General features: G+C 39.1%; 1 protein-coding gene across 2 annotated transcripts in view; it reads left to right on the top strand.

The window, feature by feature from the left end:
• The window catches only part of TAF2 (TATA-box binding protein associated factor 2), a 105,525-nt gene that overhangs the window by 44,095 nt on the left and 39,709 nt on the right, over positions 1-21,721 (top strand). For both annotated transcript variants that reach the window (XR_012514165.1, XM_074387084.1), the window contains exons 15-19: positions 884-949; positions 2,795-3,047; positions 5,220-5,360; positions 8,637-8,747; positions 20,749-20,942. Coding sequence is in view for 1 of the 2 variants with exons in the window: in XM_074387084.1 (XP_074243185.1) it covers positions 884-949; positions 2,795-3,047; positions 5,220-5,360; positions 8,637-8,747; positions 20,749-20,942 (765 nt within the window). In the remaining variant the exon portion in view is untranslated. The remainder of the gene's footprint in view (positions 1-883; positions 950-2,794; positions 3,048-5,219; positions 5,361-8,636; positions 8,748-20,748; positions 20,943-21,721) is intronic.

Below are 21,721 nucleotides of genomic sequence, written 5' to 3'. Positions count from 1 at the left end.
TTCTGTACTTTGCTGGAGAAAGATGAACTTTCAGGAACAGAAGTTTTATTATATTCATGACTGTGTTTCATTCACTCAGGTAAATGAGAGTGTCTGTGTCTATTGATTTTGAAGTCCTTTAGAGAACTTGACCTGAAATCTTCTTATAGTCATTCTTAACTCTGAGAAAATTCTTTCTTAATTCAGAGTGAGATTCTCAACTTCTTTTTGTCCTACCTACCTTGGAAATTGGTAACATTTGATTGCTATCCTTAGGTTTTTTTTTTTCTCTGTAATAAGAGAACGTCAGTTGGGTATTCTTTGGTATGAGGAACATAGGAGGACTTTTCTCCGTTCCTCTCTTTATTTGCCCTTCCCCAGTTAACATAAAAATACTTGCTTTTGTTTTTGCTTATCTTGAATCTTGTGTGTATTAATTGGTTCTACATATTAATCAATGCTCTTAAGATGTTATATTTGTTAATTATTTCATATATGACAGAACCTTGCATATATGCAGCAGACAGCTCAGAATTATTCATATCCCATTTCAAGCCTGATCCTTTTTCTATTTGAGAGTTTCCTTTATTGATATATCTCCTTTTCTATATAAAATTGCAGCTACCAGTTCTTGAAATACATGTTTTAGGTTGACATTGTATTTTATATTTATGCTTCTTGTTAACATTTGATCAGGAAAATAATTTGATATTTACTTCATTTCCTCCAGCTTTAAAATAAGCAGACTTTGTTCAATTTAAATTTTGTTACATTTGACAGCTGTTTTTCCTAAGGATAGCTTTCCAAGTTGGGTGAAATTCTTTATTTGAACTTCAACTGCTGTTAATCTCCATTCAGAATTAGAAGTCTCACAATTTTCCAACCTTCTTTTTCTTAAATGTAGGAATAAAAAGAAAAAAATCCCACTGATGAATGGAGAAGAAGTTGACATGGATCTTTCTGCAATGGAGTAAGTTAGTTGAATTAAATAGAAGGTTATAGTATTTTGTGCATTCTCATTTGTCTCATTTGTTATGCATATGTAAAAGCATATAACTGTTCTCCAAGTGAGTGCTTTCAAATTTTTTCAATTTAATGGAAACCCTATGTTCAAAACAAATTTTATGTAAAATTATAACTAATCAAAGAGATAAAAGTAAGTCTGCTAGGGCCTGGGTGAAATTAAGAGGAAATTCATTATAGTTGAGGGGTGGGCACAACTTTGACTAGGCAGATTTCTTGTTCTTTCTTGGTAGCATCTAGAGCACTGGCATCAAACTATAACCTGCATATGAATCAGTTGGGGACTATCCTAAAATGCAGTTTCTGATCCAGTACTACACTGTGAGTGAGGCCTGATAGTTTGTATTTCTCATGAACTTCCAGGTGATATTCTTTGTCTTTAAAACAAAGCTCTGGGGTGCCTTAAGTCTCCCTATGCTTACAAAACAATTTAAAAACCACTGTTCTAAACTTTATGTGATAATATTATTGATTGATAGTGTTTTATTTTAAATATGATGCAGCTCAAACTTTCTAATTTTGCCCAGTCTGTAGCTGTATATTTTTTATAAAATCTCTGTAATTATCTACTAACTTGATTGATAGATTATTATTACTGTTTATATACAGATTATGTTCATTTGCCCTTCAAGATCAGTGTTAATTTTTTTTGAGACAGAGTCTTGCTCTGTTTCCCAGGCTGGAGTGCAGTGGTCATGTCTCGGCTCACTGCATGCCTGGCTGCATGCCGCCATGCCTGGCTAATGTCTGTATTGTTAGTGACTAGAATATGGAGTCTTGCCGTGTTGGCCAGGCTGGTCTTGAACTCCCGACCTCAAGTGATCCACCCACCTCCGCCTCCCAAAGGACTGGGATTACAAGCGTCAGCCACTGCACCCGGCTTAGATCAGTGTTAATTTTGATTTTTCCATAGCAAGTACCTTACCTGTAGTCAATACTCAGTAATATGTGCTGAATTGAATTAATATTACAGGTGGTATTCTTCTGATGAAGGTGTTGACATAGACTAGCTTTTTTTTTTTTTTTGAGACGGAGTTTCGCTCTTGTTACCCAGGCTGGAGTGCAATGGCGTGATCTCGGCTCACTGCAACCTCCACCTCCTGGGTTCAGGCAATTCTCCTGCCTCAGCCTCCTGAGTAGCTGGGATTACAGGCACGCGCCACCATGCCCAGCTAATTTTTTGTATTTTTAGTAGAGACGGGGTTTCACCATGTTGACCAGGATGGTCTTGATCTCTTGACCTAGCGATCCACCCGCCTCGGCCTCCCAAAGTGCTGGGATTACAGGCTTGAGCCACCGCACCCGGCCAGACTAGATTTTTTAAACTGTTTGTTACTTTGAGAAGTACATGAAAATAAATTTGTGATATACCTCCAAGTTATGATTTCAGAACTTGCTTGAAAAAGGTGATCATGAATCTAGTATTTTTAAAAAGTTTTAAGTCAGCTGAACAAATTAAGAAATTCGTCTTTTCTTTTCTTTTTTTTTTTTTTGCATCATATAATCACAAATCATAAACACCAAAATAATTTCAGATGGGAAATGAGAGATTCAGTGTCCTTTGTAAAAGATGATGAATATTTTCTTGAAGATCTTTTTAGCAAGATTGATATAGATCAGACATTGTGAGAAAGTTGAGATATGTTAAACATAATGAGAAATTTGTCAGTGCAATTTAAAAAAATGAATACAGTAAAACTTCAGGCAGTCTTGAATACTCTATCTTGGAACCTGGTTAATAATGCTTTGTATTTAGTTTCTAAATTAAAAAGAAAATTACATTTTCTTTCAGTGCTGATTCCCCTTTGCTGTGGATAAGGATAGACCCAGACATGTCAGTACTGAGGAAGGTCGAATTTGAGCAAGCTGATTTCATGTGGCAGTATCAACTCCGCTATGAGAGAGACGTTGTTGCACAGCAGGAATCCATTTTGGCTTTGGAAAAGTTCCCTACTCCAGCATCTCGGCTTGCACTCACTGATATATTAGAACAAGAGCAGTGTTTCTACAGAGTAAGAATGTCAGCTTGCTTCTGTCTTGCAAAGGTGAGATTATGTATAGCAGAAAGAAAACAAGATGACTATTGTATGTATTTTTTTATATCTCTGAAAATGAATTAAAATTCACGTAGTCTTTAAATTTATTTGGTAGCCAGTTCTTTGAAAGCTTTTGCCAAATGCCTTTAAATTAATAGGACTATTTTGAAAGAAACCTGTTTTGACCTGAAAACAGATATGCAGAATAATTTTATAATTGTCAAAATGAAGTTAGATTTTCACTGTTTTGTTGAATTATCAACCATATTTTTAAAGCAAATAATATATTTGGTGAGCAATTCCTTGGTTTGAGTGATGTTTTATATTGTGGTACATGAAATCTCTCTCTCTGTATGTGTATGTGTGTGTGTGTGTGTGTGTGTGTGTGTGTGTGTGTGTGCATTTTTTTAAAAAATAAGGATGGATCTCGCTGTGTTGCCCAGGCTAGCCTCAAACTCTTGGGCTTGAGCAGTACTCCTACTTCAGCCCCCGAAACAGCTGGGATTATAGGCTTGTGCCACCATGCTCCACTGTGCTCAGCTGATTGGTTAATCTTAATTATTCCACTGTAGTGATCATTTTACATTGGTTTGAATGAAATCTGTGTTAGTGATGAGTAACTTAAAATGGTAGACTCTATATTATTCTAGGAAAGTTAATTAAGAACACCAAATATATTTCTTTAGATGCAAATGATCTGAAGGTAGAACAAATGAAAACCAGAAAAATGCAGACAAAATTTGGGCCAGAAATAATGTTTTTCAGGTATTTTTTAAAAAGTTGATAATAGGTTCATTTTCCATTTAGTGACTCTTGCCTTTCTCACTGTTAAATCCATTTGTCCTATATTTTAACAACTTAATAATGATTTTGATTTACTTTTAATGATAATAAGTGAGTAGTTGAATTCTTGTGTTCGTAGATATATGAGAGAAAGCAGTGATTTTTTTTGATAATCATCTTCAGAGGATATAATTTCATTGTTTCTATAAAATCTTTGTGATTCCTGTATGCTAAAATCTTAGCAGGTCCATAAAATTGTAGAATATGTTTAATCATAATTTCATTTTTTTCAGGCATGATTTTTATATACTCTAAAAATATCAGTTGCAAAATAGAGGGTAAAGCAAGATATACTTTGGTAAAGTATGCTTATAGACATAAATGGTAGCACTGCATTTGGCTGCTTGTTCAGTTAGGGTAGATTGAAAAATCTTGTTTAAAATTCATGGTGATGTTTCTGTCTGATAAGTTTAAAATATTAGAATTATATCTGCCTAAATTAATAAAGACAAACTATTCAAAATGTAAGTCTTTTGCATACATATTTTCCTAAAAACTTAATACTGTCATTTGGAAATTAACTTGTAGAAAATAATTATAAGTACATGTAAGAATATTTTTGGCTGGGTGCAATGTCTCACGCCTGTAATCTCAACATCCCCCAGCCGAGGCAGGAGTTCAAGACCAGCCTGGCCAACATGATGAAACCCATCTCTACTAAAAATACCAAAATTACTCAGGTGTGGTGGTGCCCACCTGTAGTCTCAGCTACTCAAGAGGCTGAGGTGGGAGAATTGCTGGAGCTCGGGAGGCAGAGGTTGCAGTGAGTTGTGATCACACTACTGCGCTTTAGCCCGGGTAACAGAACGCAACTCCATCTCCAAAAAATTAAAAGAAAAATGAATTTTTTTTTTGAGACGTAGTCTCTCTATCACCCAGGCTGGATTGCAGTAATGCCATCTCGGCTCACTGCAGCCTCCCCGCCCTGGGTTCAAGCAATTCCCCCACCTCAGCCTCCCAAATAGCTGGGATTACAGGCACCCACCATCATGCCCAGCTACTTTTTTTTGTATTTTTGTAGAGACGGGGTTTCAGCATGTTGGCCAGGCTGGTCTTGAACTCCCAACTTAAGGTGATCCACCCTCCATGGCCTCCCAAAGTGCCGGGATTACAGGCACGAGCTATGGGGTCTGGCCAAAAAAAGAATTTTCTTGCAGGGTGAATTTGTATAGTTTCTTGTAAATGGTGATAAAATGCTACATTGTTTTAAATTTCTGAGAATTAAAGTTATTGAAAAACCAATCCAGTTGTAGTATTGATAACTTTTAAGAAGCTGTTTTATTTTAACGTATGTTTGCATTGGTAATAGAAACTACTTTGTTTTCTAATTATTTGCAGATTGCAAATTCAATGGTAAGCACATGGACAGGACCACCAGCCATGAAGTCACTCTTTACTAGGATGTTTTGTTGTAAAAGTTGTCCAAATATTGTGAAAACAAACAACTTTATGAGCTTTCAAAGTTATTTTCTGCAGAAGGTACAGTTTACTTTCTGATTTTCTCATGGTTTTTATACATCTCAGTTTAAGTTGGAGACTGTTCAAATAATACATGTGTTTACTTTCTTTGCCTCTGTTCTTTTTTTGCTTTTAAAATTTTTTCCAAAGTTGATTAAGTGATTATAGATTTTGTGATCTGTGTGCAAGTAATTCACTGGCCACGTTAATATTAAAGTGGACAGAAGTGTTTAATTTGCTTTTTGGTTGGTTACACGGGGGATGGAGAAGTGAGTAAGCGCTTCTGTCATCAGTTCCAGAATGTGGACAGCACATCTGAGACAGAGACAACCCAGCTCTAGTTTTAGTCCCAGTCCGCTACTCACTAGCAGTTTTCACATGCACAAGTTTCTTAACCTTCCTCACCTCAGTTTCTTCGGTTGTAAACTATCTTTTTTAGAATTAAGATCAAGTATGTAAAGTGTTTTATACTATACTTATCATATGATAAGTTTTCTACAATTAGAATTTTTAGAAAGTGGTGGTGTGCTGTGGTATGTTTAGTCATTGTTTTAGGAAAGGATATGGGAATGACAGGATGGTCAGCATTTGGGCAATTTGAGTATCATTCATATGGTCTTTTGAGTAATTTTATAATAAGGTAGAGATCAGATTATCTAGCTTAAACTAGAAAGGAGGAGTGAAGTTGAAGTGGAGAGAACTCTCTAGTAGTTCTATTAGAAGTAGAGAGGAGCTGTCCTCCTTTCTGACCATTTTAGGGAGTATAGTTATTTGAGTAAGAAGACGGGCTAGACCATATTTCCCCATGTGCTAGGGACTAAGATGTCTTATTTATCTGTAGTTCTGCCTAGAATTTAATTTGCTTTGTTTTACGGATAGAGTTAACCAGTGTGTGTAAGTCATGTTTCTATTTCCTTAAAAATGTTGCCTATGAAAATTTGGAAAGGGAAAAGTTAGGCTGGATTTCAGATAATTTACCATTTTTTCTTTAGAGAACTAATGAAGCCTATTCTTTCATGATTTTACTCAAAGATACAAGAAAGGATACTACGTTGAAGATGAAACAAGGTTGAGAAAAGCACTTTTTGGGTTTGTTCTATACATATAAAGAAGAAACTTGAGGCATGTATGACGTAGGGAAAAGACCCAGTGGAGAGGGAGAGATGGAATAGTCAAGGGGAGAAAATAAATAGAGAAGGTTGAGCAAGTTCTGGAAGTGTTAGAGGGTGGGGCAGAGTAAGGAAGAACATTTTAGAAAAGATAAGAACATTCCTTCTTTTGAGGCAGGTGGAATGTAGATTGAAAACAAGGGAAAGATAGATGTCAAGGGGAATGTTAGGCAACTTGAAATTTATTTATGATAGAGGGAAAAGAAGAAGGATTGCACAGCAGTATTGGGGTACCTTTTGAGAGTAGAAGTCAGTGTGTATTTGTAGTCAGTCTAATCAGCAGGACAGAATCTGGATGATCCAGGTTTTGGGAAAGGTAGTAATGGTGTGATCAAAGAAGTCTGTGGCATCCTGTAATTTTATTTTTAAGAACTGCTCTGTATTACCATTTCACAAGTTTATGATACAGAAGCAAGTCAATTTCTGTGTCTGCCTGATGTATCTGTCTCAAGATGTCACTGTGCTTTTATGTATCTTAGGTCAGTGTTTCAAATTGGAGTTATGAACCGTTAGTGGAAGAGATCATGAGACCAGTATAGTGGTTTTTTTTGTTTTTGTTTGTTTTTTTTTTTTGAGACGAAGTTTCGTTCTTATTTCCCAGTCTGGAGTGTAGTGGCACTATCTCAACTCACTGCAACCTCCGCCTCCCAGATTCAAGTGATTTTCCTGCCTCAGCCTCCTCAGTAGCTGGGATTACAGGCATGTTCCACCATGCCCAGCTAATTTTGTATTTTTAGTAGAGACAGGGTTTCTTCATGTTGGTCAGACAGGTCTTGAACTCCCCACCTCAGGTGATCCCCCCACCTCGGTCTCCCAAAGTGCTGGGGTTACAGGCGTGAGCCACCACGCCTGGTCAAAATCAGTGTAGTTTTTTTGTTTTTAAATAAAAGAAAACAGAATGGGTAGTATTCAGTATATGGTGTTTGGAGTTTACTTTTAAATTTGTATACATTGCATCTAACGTGTGTATGTGTGGTAGGTTGTATTATAAGGTGTATTTTTCCTGTTACTGTCAAAAAAAATCGGAAAGTTAGTGCTTTTATACCAGTTTGCCTTTCTGATAATGCTTCTAGTGGACAGGAGAGAGAGATTGGTACCTAAATGAAACTTGAGTCTCAAAGGGCAGAAAAGGCATAGGACGGGTATTTCTGTGGAAAAGAGCCTTTCCCTCAGTTGTTCCTACAGCACTAACACTGACTGTTGCTGCTCCTGTTATCTCTGCTTCTTCAAGCAAGAAAAAGAGCCATCTTTCCTCCTGACCATTTCAGAGGGTATGGTTATTTTGAGTAAAAAGAGGGGTTAATCCGTATCTCCCCATGTGCTCAGGACTAAGATGTCTTCTCATCTGTAGTTCTGCCTAGAACTTAATTCACTTTATTTTACTAATAGAGTTAACCAGTGTGTGTAAGACATGTTTCTACTGTCTTAAAAATGTTGCCTATGAAAATTTGGAAAGGGAAAAGTTAGGCTGGATTTTAGATAATTCACATTTTTTCCCCTTAGGTTGAGGATTGGGTGTCCATGAGGATTAGGTGTTGGAAGACTCAGTTTGTTCTAATACTGAAGATTGACTCCATCTGCTTAACATCATTTAATCCTGAAAATGGTTTTGAGGAAATGAGGCTCCTACTCAGTAGGCAACTAGCTAAAGACACCTAGCACAGAAGGTAGTAGAGCTTAGGAGTTGAATAATGGTCCATCTGATGCTAAAATCTATACCTTTTCTACTGTATCACACAGAAGTAATTCTAGAATCTATGCCTTTTCCACTGTATCCCACAGAAGTAATTCTAGAATCTATGCCTTTTCCGCTGTATCACATAGAAGTGAGATTACATAATTTACATTGTATATATTTCCTCCAGCAAATGAGGGCCAAGGCCCGTCGCCTACGGAGCGGTGTGCGGTCATGCGGCTCTTCCCTTGGTTTCCTGCCCAGGTCTTCTCCTACGTTAGAATGCTTTGAGATACGTTGTCAGTGGGAGGGGTTGGGGTATGGGGGTGTTAGGCTCCATCTAGATACCTATTTCAGCCCAAAATTGACCCTTTTTCTATGTATGGTTCAACGAATTGTAGTAACAAAAAGTTAGGTTATGTGCTTTTAAAAGTTCTTTTTCTTCTTTTGTAGACTATGCCAGTTGCGATGGCTTTATTAAGGGATGTTCATAATCTTTGTCCTAAAGAAGTCTTAACATTTATTTTAGACTTAATCAAGTACAATGACAACAGGAAAAATAAGGTGAGGTACTTTTATTTTTTTATCTTCTACAACAGTTTTCTTAGAAAGGCAAGGTCATTTTCTTCGTGAATATTATAAAACTACCCAGGGATATTTTGTTTCTAAATAAGCATTTAGTCTATAAAAATTATTGTTGAGTTGATGGTACTTGAAATTTCTAGAGAGAGAGGCATATAAACGTGATTTATTAGAATAACCAGTGGATAAAAGCAAGGATTAGTTTTTAAATGTTCTTCAAACCTCTTGTAGTGTGGAGAGTATAGTGCATCAAATTTGGGGGTGTCAGCTAAAAACTTGATAAAATCTGACAGCACAATTTTATTTATATTGATTTATTTTTTGTTCACCTAGTGATACCTAGAAAACAGTTCTCTGTTGGGATTAACTTATTTGTTGATTCATTTTACCTTTTTCTTTTTTCTTTTCTTTACCATTATGTCTGTATTCATTTATTTAGCAAATAGCAATTGGATGTCATGCCTCAAAAATTATTTCACCCTACTTGTTATTAGTCCAACAGTCAGCAAATATTTTTAAGAATATGTGCTATGCTAGACAGTGTCCCATGTTAACTGGAATAAAAAGATGGTTGGTGTCTTAATGAACTTTATTTTTTCATTAAAGAGCTGCTCTATATTAGTCTGATTTTGCACCATCAAGGACACAACCTAATAGGGAAATCAGACAAGTAAACAGTTAACAGTCACGTGTGATAATTGCTACAGTTGAAGTATTTATGATTGCCTAGGGGAATGCAAAATATAGTCATCTCTCGATATTTATGGAGGGGAGGTTCCAGGACCCTTTCTCGGATACTAAAATCTACAAATGTTGAAGTCCTTTATATAAATGGTATAATATTTGCATATAGCCTATTCACATTCTCTCATATACTTCTAATCATTTCTAGATTACTTATAATACCTAATACAATGTAAATGCCACACATACCATTGTTAATACTGTATTGTTTATCAAATAATGACAAGGAAAAATGTCCGTACACGTTTAGTACAGACACTACCTTCCTTTTTCCTTCCCCCAAATATTTTTGGTCTGAGGTTGGTGGAATTCACAGATGCATAATGGAACCCACCTATACAGAGAGATGGTCAGCTATAGTGTCTACTTTGAAGGATGTGGCGGGAGATTGAGGGAAGTTTTATATAGAAGTAGTGACCCTCAAACTGAGTCACAAAGATGAATAGGATTTTCCCAGAATATGAATAAGACCAGTCCAGGAATATCGTTCTACACAGAAGGAACAGAACATACAAAGACACAAGTAAGTGTTAGGATAAGTCAAATTGATGAAACTTTTAACAAAACATTACAACAGTTAAAAAAAAAAAAGTCACAGGCATGTTTATTAAAAGATGACTATTTTTAATGATAATCAAAACAGTGCTATCTCTTTAAGTAACATTCATATAATTTGAGCTTAAAGACGCCTTTAAAAATTAACATTAAAAAAATACATTAATTCATTTTTTTTCTTGCCATCTTTTTTTTTTTTTTTTTTTTTGAGACGGAGTTTCGCTTTTGTTACCCAGGCTGGAGTGCAATGGCGCGATCTCGGCTTACCGCAACCTCCGCCTCCTGGGTTCAGGCAATTCTCCTGCCTCAGCCTCTTGAGTAGCTGGGATTACAGGCACGCGCCACCATGCCCAGCTAATTTTTTGTATTTTTAGTAGAGACGGGGTTTCACCATGTTGACCAGGATGGTCTCGATCTCTCAACCTCGTGATCCACCTGCCTCAGCCTCCCAAAGTGCTGGGATTACAAGCTTGAGCCACCGCACCCGGCCTTCTTGCCATCTTTTAATACCCTTGACTTCATCTCTGATAGGCTCTGTGGTCATTGGTCTCTCCCAGAATAAAGCATATTAGAGACATAGGAGTCCAAGGTTATCTTTCGGTTGCCTTTGTCATGATAGTTCAACCATTTTTTTTTTCTTGGCTCACCTCCACCTTCCCGTCTCAGGTTCAAGCGACTCTCCAGCCTCAGCCTCCCAAGTAGCTGGGATTACAGGCATGCGCCACCACGCCGGGCTAATTTTGTATTTTTAGTAGAAACGGGCTTTCACCATGTTAGCCTGGCTGGTCTTAAACTCCTGAACTTGTGATCTGTCTGCCTCGGCCTCCCAGAGTGCTGGGATTATAGGCGTGAGCCACCATGCCTGGCCAGTCCAACCTTTTTTAATGAGTAGTAAGCTTGTTCATGCATGCCAATTTTAGGAAGCATGTGCTTTCTATTCTTTCATTATTCTTTTGCTCAAATGGCTCAGATTTTCATGTAATTTAATGCTAAATTAGAGTAATAAAACAACTGGTAACGAAAGCTAGTAACACTAAATTAAAATAAGTTATTTAGTGTTTTATTTCACTCAATACATAGGTGGCTAAGTAGTTTCCAGGGAAATTTTATCTGATGGATGGTATAACCGGCTATCTTTCTCATTGTTTCCCTTAAAAGTTCTTTTTTTTTTTTTTTTTTGAGACGGAATTTCGCTCTTGTTACCCAGGCTGGAGTGCAATGGCGTGATCTCGGCTCACCGCAACCTCCGCCTCCTGGGTTCAGGCAATTCTCCTGCCTCAGCCTCCTGAGTAGCTGGGATTACAGGCACGCGACACCATGCCCAGCTAATTTTTTGTATTTTTTTTAGTAGAGACGGGGTTTCACCATGTTGACCAGGATGGTCTCAATCTCTTGACCTCGTGATCCACCCACCTCAGCCTCCCAAAGTGCTGGGATTACAGGCTTGAGCCACCGTGCCCGGCCCCTTAAAAGTTCTTAATTTCAGGACCACATTAAAGTTTTTTCAGCAAGCAACCTTTGTTTTTTTCTTTCTCTTTTTTTATTTTTTTGAGATGGAATCTTGCTCTGTCACCCAGGCTGGAGTGTACTGGTGTGATCTTGGCCCACTGCAACCTCCACCTCCCAGGTTCAAGTGATTCTTCTGCCTCAGCCTCCCAAGTAGCTGGGACTACAGGCCCACACCACCACACCTGGCTAATTTTTGTATTTTTAGTAGAGATGAGGTTTCACCATATTGGCCAGGCTGGCCTCGAACTCCTGACCTTGTGATCTGCCCGCTTCAGACTCCCAAAGGGTTAGGATTACAGGTGTGACCCGCTGCACCCAGCCAATACTAGGTTTTGATGATACTGAGATAAATAACTTAGGATCTTTCTAGTTACTTAATCTATAGTGAAAAAAACATACAAAAGAAGAATACTTTTAATGAGATAAGTATTATGACATTAGGTTAATTAACCTGCTCCGGAAGTGCTTGGAAGGATTGACCCTAATTAAGGTTGAGGAAGCCAGAAAAGGGTTCCTGAGAAGGGCTGTAAGAATCTAGAAAGAGCTGTAAGTTGAGGTGAAAGGAGATCAAAGAGGATGGATTACTTGAAGTCAGGAGTATGAGATCAGCCTGGCAAACATGGCCAAACCTCCTTCTACTAAAAATACAAAAATTAGCCAGGCATGGTGATGCATGCCTATAACTCCAGCTACTCGGGAGGATGAGGCGGAAGAATTGCTTGAACCCAGGAGGGGAAGGTTGCAGTGAGCTGAGGTTGCACCATGGCACTCCATCCTGGGCGACAGAGTGAGAACCTGTCTCAAAAAAAGGAAAAAAATGGCTACTTCTGCTTGCTTTTATTTTTCATTTGCATGGTATATCTTTTTCCATCCCTTTACTTTGAGTCTGTAGGTATCTTTTGTCATTAAGGGTGTCTCTTCTAGGCAATAGATGGTAGTGTCTTGTTTTTTATCCAACACACCACTCTATATCTTTTGTTTTTTAGAGATGGAGTCTTGCTCTGTCACCCAGGCTGGAGTGCAGTGGCGCAATCTTGGCTCATTGCAACCTCCACCCTCCAGGTTCAAGCAATTCTCGTGCCTCAGCCTCTTCAGTAGCTAGGACTACAGGTGCACGCTGCCATGACTGGCTGATTTTTTGTATTTTAGTAGAGACAGGGTTTCAGTGTATTGCCCAGGCTGGTCTTGAACTCCTGAGCTCAGGCAGTTTACCTGCTTCAGGCTCCCAAAGTGGTAGGATTACAGGTGTCAGCCACCATGCCCAGCCACTCTACATTTTTTAAGGGGAGCATTTAAGACATTTCTGTTCAAGGTTAATATTGAAATGTGAGGCTTTCTTCCTGTCAGTGTTGTAGGTAGTTGCCCTGGAGACTTAATTGTGTAATTATAGGATCTGTGAGCTTTCTGCTTGCATGTGTTTTTATGCTGGTGAGTGTCATCCTTTCATTTCTGTGTTTTGAACTCCTTTGAGCATTTATTATAGGTCTGGTCTAGTGGTGATGGATTCCCTTTGATTTGCTTGTCAAAAATAAGGAGTTTTTCAATACGTAGAGGAAGGAGAAAGGTGCCCTGGGAATAAGAACACAACATTAATAAAAGTACAACATGCATGAGAATGCAAAGTGTTAAAGGAAGAGAAAAGTTACTAATACACCTTCATGGTAAAGGGGTACAAAGCTGGAGGCAGTGGACTGGACGAGGCAAACCTCCAAGCCGAGAGCCTGCAAATGGCCTGCTTGATGGTGTATGGGAATCCTCAGGCAGCAACAGCTGAGTTGTGGCAGAACACGCAGGTGGTGGGAACCCCAGGGTTGATCACGGGCCTGTCAGTGCGGGCTCTCAGAAGGGCTCCAACTGGCAGCTGAAACATTTGGGTGGGAGCAGGGCAGCCGTGCGGCTGTTCCTTTGCTGAGGAAGGAGCTTGGCTGGGAAAGACTTTTTATCATTTTGTCATCATTTATTCATCATTTATGAAGCTTGGTTTGACAGGATATAGAATTCTTGGCTGGCATTTTTAAAATTTATTTTAAAAGGCAAAAAATAGACCCCCAATTTCTTCCAGCTTGTATGGTTTCTGCTGAGAAGTCTGATGGGATTTTCTTTATAGGCGGTTTGATACTTCTCTCTAGCTGCCTTTAAGATTTGTTCTTTTATGTTGACCTTGGGTAGTCTGGCTACTATATGCTTTTGTGAGGTTGGTCTTGTATAGTTATCTCCCAGTTATCTGGATTTTTTTGTATCTGGATATCTGTCTCTGTAGCGAGATGGGGGAAATTTTCCTGAATTATTTCTTCAAATATGCTTTCCAAATGTCTTGCTTTTTTTTTCTGCCTCAGGACTGCCTATAAGTTAATAGGTTTGGTTGCTTTATGTATCCAATATTTCCTGAAGACTTTGTTCATTAAAAAAAATTTTTTTTTTCTGACTGGGTTAATTCAAAAGACCAGTCTTCAAGCTCTGAAATTCTTTCTTCTGCTTGGTCTAGTATGTTGTTAAAACTTTGTGTTTTGAAATTCTTGAAGTGAATTTTTCATTTCTGAAAGTTCTATTTGTTGCTTTTTTAAAAATACGACTATCTGGTCTTTCATCTCCTGAATTTTTTTTTTTTTTTTTTTTGGTCTATTTGTGTTGGTTTTCAACTTTCTCTTGTGTCTCATTGGGCTTCCTTACAATGCATATTTTGAATTCTTTATGTTAGGATCCAGTGATACGACAGCTAGTGTGTCACAACATTCTGTTTCTTCGTGGTGCTGGAGTTGTGCTCATTTCTTCTCATCTTATTTACTTTCCTTTGGATGGGATTCCCCCTCCCCTCCCACCTTGAGGGTGTGACTGTAAAGTATATTGGGAAGGGTCTTTTTTTGGCTGTGCTTTTACAGCCCTGTGTACTTCTGCTATCAGGGTTTGTATTGGGTTGTGCAGTTCAGCCTACAGGCCAGTAGGTGGTGCCTACAGGTAAGAGCCTGATCTTTGTTTACTGTGGTACTCTTTTTGTTTCAGCCCTGATGGGGGTGGCTGGTGGAGCTCCTGGTGAAATGCACTGAAGTCTCTGTGCAGGGGGCTGCACTAGCTCCAAGTCTTAGGCAGAAGCGTGATCTCCTTCCCTGTCACACTCCTGTACTGGGGCTGCTGACCCTCCGTGCCCATGCACACTGTCATCTGTCTCCAGGCCACAGGGTAACTGAGAGCCGCAGAAGACACTTCTCTCCCGGTTCTCCACTGGAGTGGTTTCACGCTGGAACCCCTCACTCAGCCCAATACACACAGCTTTGTGGCTTGCCTGTTCTCCATTGTGGTCATGCTGCTGCTTCAAGCAGAGAGGGGGAGGGGCTCCATCTTTTGGCACATGCAGGTGGGTGTCAGCTGTGGTGCTGTCAGCTGGCTGGGTCAGCCTGAGCTCAGACCCGATGGACCTGATAGACATTTACAGATCATTCTACCCAACAACTGCAGAATATATATTCCTCGTCTGCACGTGGAACATTCCCCCAAATTGACCATATGCTTGGCCAGAAAGCAAATCTTAGTACATTAAAAAAAATCAAAATCGTATCAAGTATCTTCTCAGACCACAGTGGAATAAAATTAAAAATCAATACCAAGAGGAAAAATAAGGAGTTTTTCAATAGGTTTAGGAAGGAGAAAGGTGCCCTGGGGTTAAGAACACAACATTAACGAAAGTACAAGATGCATGAAAATGCAGCGTGTTAAAGGAAGAGAAAAGTTACTGATGCACCTTCATGGTAAAGGGCTACAAAGTTGGAGGCAGTGGACTGGACGAGGCAAACCTCCAAGCCAAGAGCCTGCAAATGGCCTGCTCAGTGGTGTATGGGAATCCTCAGGCAGCAACAGCTGAGTTGGTGGCAGAACACGCAGGTGGTGGGAACTCCAGGGCTGATCCTGGGCCTGTCAGCCTGAGCTCTCAGAAGGGCTCCAGCTAGCAGCTGGAACAGTTGGGTGGGAGCAGGGCGGCGGTGCTCCCGTTCTTTCGCTGAGGAAGGCAGATGCCCTCAACTGGAGTTTATGACGGCTGGCAGCTGTGGGATGTGTGGCCCACTTGCTTGCCGTTCCCTCTAGAGGAGTGGTGGTGTATTTCACTGTCCGGGACATGCAAATGTGCTCAGCCTCCCCCACTCTCCCTGGCCTCGAGGTGGCAGGGTGGCATCTGTGGTGACCTGTGATAGTGACAACTGCTCCTGCAGGAGCCAAAGGGCAGGTCCCTGGCTTCTTGGGGCTGGGCTCTCACAACACAGGGCCACAGCCAAAATATACATGCAGGGGCAGGGCAGCTGCACTGTGGACCCAGTGCTGGAGAAGGGGGACCTGTTTAGCAAACAGTAGCTGAGGCAGACGGTTGTTCTTCCTTCTGCAGCCTGCCTCCTCCTCTGTACTGTGGCTGCCGTATCTTTGGGTTGTGTGAAAATGCTGGACCTGCCTGCTCCTTCCCTGGTGGGGCAGTAGCAGCTGGCACCTGACTGCTCAGGGACCAAAGCCTGTGGGATTCCACGTAGACTCCAGCAGTGTCTCTACACAGTCTCCAGGCAGCTCTGTGTGTTAGACTGGAGGCCTTGAGGGGCCAAGAGGGCTCTGCTCCCTATGGCTAGGATTGTAAAAGCTCACAGTGGAAATGTGGAGCCCCAGGGATCTCTCACTCACTCACCCCTTCCCCACATTAGGGAGCTTCTTCCAGCTCCACACTTGACCTGGTTCAGCCTGCTGCCCGGCTTTGCTCTCCTCTGCTTTCCGTGACTCCATTGCTTCTCTGATGAATTCCAGCCCGCCCTCTTAGATGATATAATTGAATTGTTCATTTTTACTTGCCACCTTGATTACTCTGTGAGAGAGGCTTCCACTAGCTGCTTCTAATCAGCCAGCTTGAACCGCAACTTCAGTGTTACTATTTTGTATCACTATTTCTGTATTTTTATTTCATTTTAGATACTTTTCCTCCACAAAGTTATATTATAAGAATTGATGAGATTGGAAGCTAGTCCCGCTTATGCTTATCCCACTGTTGGCAGTGGCTCTGTGTCCTGTCTCATATGCATTAAATTTGTGGAGGCTTACTGAATCAGAAGATATGTGCAGGTGTGTGCACATATGTGTATGTGTGTAAATCAGAAAGCATGTGTGATACTTTTTTTTTTTAATGATTCTGAGAGCCCTTCTCTACCCGATTTGTAAACTTTTCCAGAAGAGGTTACTATATGCCTGCATATATCATATGTCTTCCAGCAATAACTTTTTTTGTTTTTTTGAGACAGTCTTGCTCTGTTGCCTAGGCTGGAGTGTAGTGGTGCAATCTCGGCCCACTGCGGCCTTTGCCCTGTGGGTTCAAGCGATTCTCCTGCCTCAGCCTTCCAAGTAGGTGGTATTACAAGTACTCACCACCACACTTAGCTAGTTTTTGTATGTTTAGTGGAGACAGGGTTTCATTGTGTTGGCCAGGCTAGTCTCGGACTCCTGAACTTAAGTGATCCACCCATCTCAGCCTCCTAAAGTGCTGGGATTACAGGGGTGAGCCACCATAAGTCTTCACTGGTAAGCAAAACTTCCATAGACTATGCAGCCTTCTTCATGCTGTGGCTTTATGATGGAAAATATTCATACCCTTTCATGTATAATAGATTTTCTCAACCATGGCACTTCCAACATTTTGGGTTGGGTAATTCTTTGTTGTGGGGCTGTCCTAAGCACAGCGGCATGTTCAGCAGTATCCCTGGCCTCTCCCCATTAAATGCTGCTAGCACCCCTTACCTCAGTTATTATGATATCCAGAAATCTCTCTAGACATTGCCAGAAAGTCTGAGGGGCAGAACTGTGTTGAGAACCACTGATGTGTGGGGATAATGTTAAGAAACATAGAAGTAGTTTATTACAACAGATTCCTAAATCAATAAGTAGGTTAGCTGAGATAAAAGTTATAAAAACAGAATTTATTTGTGAAGTTAAATTTAATGTCATAGTTGTAGTGTATATCACCAAGCATGAGACTTGATTCTTCCTTTCAGAAGCTGTGATGATACCCACATCATCTTTTCTGTCTCAGCGTCCTGGTTCAGGCCTTTGTTCCTTCCTGGACTCCTGAAAAAGCTGTGTCACCTTGAGCAAATTACTTAATCTCAGTGTCTTAGTTTCTTCATCTATTAAGAAAAAGGATGTTAGTAATAGTACCTCTATCTCAAAGGGTTTTTGGGGAGATTACACTAGATAATATATTAAAGCACTTAGAGGATTGCCTGTGGTTATGTTGCCTGTCATTAGCAGTTGCAACGTTATCATCATTCCTAGCAATTCCTTTCCTCTTAAAATATTTTTTATAGTGAAACCAGAGTAAACTTTGTGATGGAGCTCACCTGAGTTTCCTTCCACCTTAAAAAAATTCCCTCCTTACAAACCTTCAAAGACTCTCCAGTGCTTATAAGTAAACAAATGCACAGCATTCAAACACATTTTGGTCCCAGCCCACCCTCCAGCTTTGTACCCCTTTCTGTTTTGCTTGCCAATGAAATAGTTCTTGTCTTGAAGAAGACATCTTATCCCTGTGTCTCCAGAACACTTAACGAGTACTAGATGCCTGTATTCATCTAATTGTGCCCCTGTGTCACAGTCAGTCCCTCAGTCATTCTCTGGCTACTATTTAGGAAGTATTTAATTTGTCTCCTTTAGTTAGAAAGCCTACAGAACTTAGCACGTTGTACAATAGCAAAAACACAACAGTGGAGATAAATGAGATTTAAATTTCCTCTCGGTAACCAGGTATTTTATTTCCTTTGAGAACTGTTATACCCGACCTACTGCTTTCTGGATTTAAAACACATATTGTTTAAGTAACGTATTAAGTTAAAACATTTTGGTAAGATTATTTCCTTCCCAGTCTGCTGGTTTATCGTGGTCTTAATTTTAATGTTCCTTTTTTTCCCCTACACATGAATTTCTTTTACTTGAAGAAATTAGAATTTAGGATGGTGGCAAATCACATTATATTCAAGTAGAAGAGGAAGATGTTTTGTACATTATGTCAGTTCTCTTGTGAAGTGTTTATATAATTTAATTCCTCCATACTACTTTCTACTTTGTGTAGTGATTTTACTTAAATTCTGTGAAATGTGCCTGTTCCTGTAGTTGAAGGTGTTTGTCACCCCTTGTTTAACAAATAAAAGTAAGACACAGAAATTGAGAGTCTAAAATTACACAGGAAATGTAATCTGGGAACTGTGCTGTAAGGCCCTGCTACCCACTTGTGTGGTGATGTGTTTAGTATTACCATGTTACTTTACAGCATGCCGTTATGCTTGCCACCATTTATGATTTTGTGTGGCACACACTGGTAGATCATTACAGTTTATACTTCATTATTGTTATGGGACAACATACGACTCATTATGTTTTCATTTTGAGAAGAAGGCTAATCAGTTTTTATAGTTAGATGCTGTAAATTAAGTAGTTTTTTGTGACTTAGTACCTCAGAATACTAAGGATGGCATAAATGCAAATAATCACTGTAACAAGTAACGCTGATAATAACTAAGTTCTTCTGCGTTCCATGCCTTATGCCAAAACATAGATGATCTAATATCCTCACCAGACCACTGAATAAATACTATTATTTATTATTATTATTATTTGAGATGGAGTCTTGCTCTGTCACCCAGCCTGCAGTAGTGGTGCAATCTTGGCTTACTGCAGCCTCTGTTGCCTGGGTTTAAGCAATTCTCGTGCCTCAGCCTCCTGAGTAGCTGGGACTACAGGCGCCCACCACCACACACAGAGATAGGGTTTCACCATGTTGGGCAGGCTGGTCTCAAACTCCCAACCTTAAGTGTTCCACCCATCTTGGCCTCCCAAAGTGTTGGGATTACAGGCATGAGCCACCACGCCCAGCCTTAAATAGTATTATTATCCCTGTTTTCGTGTGAGAAGATTGAGGCTTATAAAAGTTAAGAGATTCACCCAAAGTCACATGATTGTTCTCCGTGGCTCCAGTAAACAGAAGCTATAGAAATTAAAATTTTAATAATTACAGTGGTCTGAGAGCAAAACTTTATAGTGAATACTTTTGGGGGCATTGTTTCTTTGGTGGTGTTTGTTTGTATGTGCCTTTTTTTTTCCTGCCCCGTATTTGAACATAAAAATGTTTAGGGACTCTGCATTATGTGTGTTAATGTGAGCTTCTGTCTCCACAATAGAAGTCAAAAGGGGGTAGATATTCTTCTTCCAGTCCTTTGGCAGTTTGTATTAGCACAAAGTATTCTCAACAGAATTCATTTGCTTGCTCCATGTTCAGTTTCCCAGGCGAGAGCATCATTTGCTGAGTATTAATCAAGCCACATCCAGGTCACCTTTCAGTAAATTGTTTCTATGAGAATTGACTGGGATATAGATTAGGATTTTTTTTTTTTTTTTTTTTTTTTTTTCTTATGGCTTCCTTCTCTTTGCTTCTCTGGCTTAAACTCCTACACTAGCCCTCTAATTTCCTTATACTTCCCCTCCTATTTTCTGTTTTTTTTTTTTTTTTTTTTTTTGCTGAAAACTGGGATTTTTTTTTTTCTATTTTATATTCCAGTTTAATTTTGATCCTTATTTCCTGCATGTTTCTTTCTTTTTAAAATAATGTTATGCTAAAAAATAATAATGTACGCTATTGGAAGGCATACCTTAACTGATTATTTCTCAGACAATATTAATGATAGTTTAAAATTTTTTTTGTTCCCTACTGGTTTTCTTGTTGTTGCATTCTCTGTTTCTTCCACATTGGTTTTTGTTTTTGTGGGTTTTTATTTTTCTTTGTTCTGGTCTCTATTTTTTTATTTGTTGCTTTCTTCAAATATCTGGTGATCGTTGCTTATATGTTAATATCTTAACGTATAGCATCAAATTGGAAACTGTGTTATAGCAAGATTTGTGGACTGTGGTCTTTTAGAAGTAAATGGCTAAGTTACTATAAGAGTACTTGACAAGTAGTAAGTATTATTCAGTAAACTAATGTATCGTTGATAATAATGAATCTCTTTTACTGTTTTCCAAAGTGACTGTATACAGAGTGGAGTTGAATGTTTACCTGAGGACTTGCTTATGTTTTGGGATAAATTATATTTTATCTAAATTATACATATATTTTATTTTGTTAATTTTGATCAGAAGAGTTAATTTTGTTATCCTCACTTTGGCCTAGTTTTCAGATAACTATTATCGTGCAGAAATGATTGATGCCCTGGCCAACTCTGTTACGCCTGCAGTCAGTGTGAATAATGAAGTTAGAACTTTGGATAACTTAAATCCTGATGTGCGACTCATTCTTGAAGAAATCACCAGATTTTTGAATATGGAGAAACTTCTTCCAAGTTATAGACATACCATCACTGTCAGGTAGTGATTAAATTCCTTGCTTTAAAGTTATTTGTTCTTATAACTATAAAAATGTCCTAAATTTTCTCTCTATGTAACTACATGATTTTTTAATTACTTAAGATTATATTGTGTATGTAGTTTTTGTATTCTGCTTATAAATATTTTCTCATGTCATAAATTCTTCGTAAGCATGCTTTGATGTCTGCATATTCTTTTATTGGATATTGTATAAACATTCTCTATCTCTGTTGTTAGCCTTTTCTTAAGATGACTTTTCACTTTTTTTTTTTTTTTTTTTTGAGACAGTGTCTCTGTCGCTAGGCTGGAGTGCAGTGGCGCTATCTTGGCTTGCTGCAACCTCCGCCTCCCAGGTTCAAACAATTCTCCAGCCTTAGCCTCCCAAGTAGCTGGGAGTATAGGCATGTGCCACCATGCAAGGCTAATTTTTTGTACTTAAGTAGAGATGGTGTTTTCACCATGTCGGCCAGGCTGTTCTCGACCTCCTGACCTCATGACCCGCCCGCCTCAGCCTCCCAAAATGCTGGGATTACAGGTGTAAGCCACCACGTCTGGCCTGACTTTTCACTTTTACCAGCTTTATATGGCTATCAAGAAGTTCTGCCTGTTTAAGAGTTTGCTAAAAGTTGATTCAAACATGAACAGTTTTAACTTTCTAAATAGTGAATAAACTATGTTACTAAAACATTTGGAGAAAATATTTATATTTTATGCTAAATGTTTTTTTAAAAAAACTATTCTTGTTACAAGTATAATAACACTTGAAACTTTGAGTTTTG

This window comes from Saimiri boliviensis, chromosome 15 (genome assembly GCF_048565385.1).
Source record: "Saimiri boliviensis isolate mSaiBol1 chromosome 15, mSaiBol1.pri, whole genome shotgun sequence".
Taxonomy (NCBI): Eukaryota; Metazoa; Chordata; class Mammalia; order Primates; family Cebidae; genus Saimiri; species Saimiri boliviensis.
This window is presented reverse-complemented; position numbering and strand designations above follow the sequence as displayed.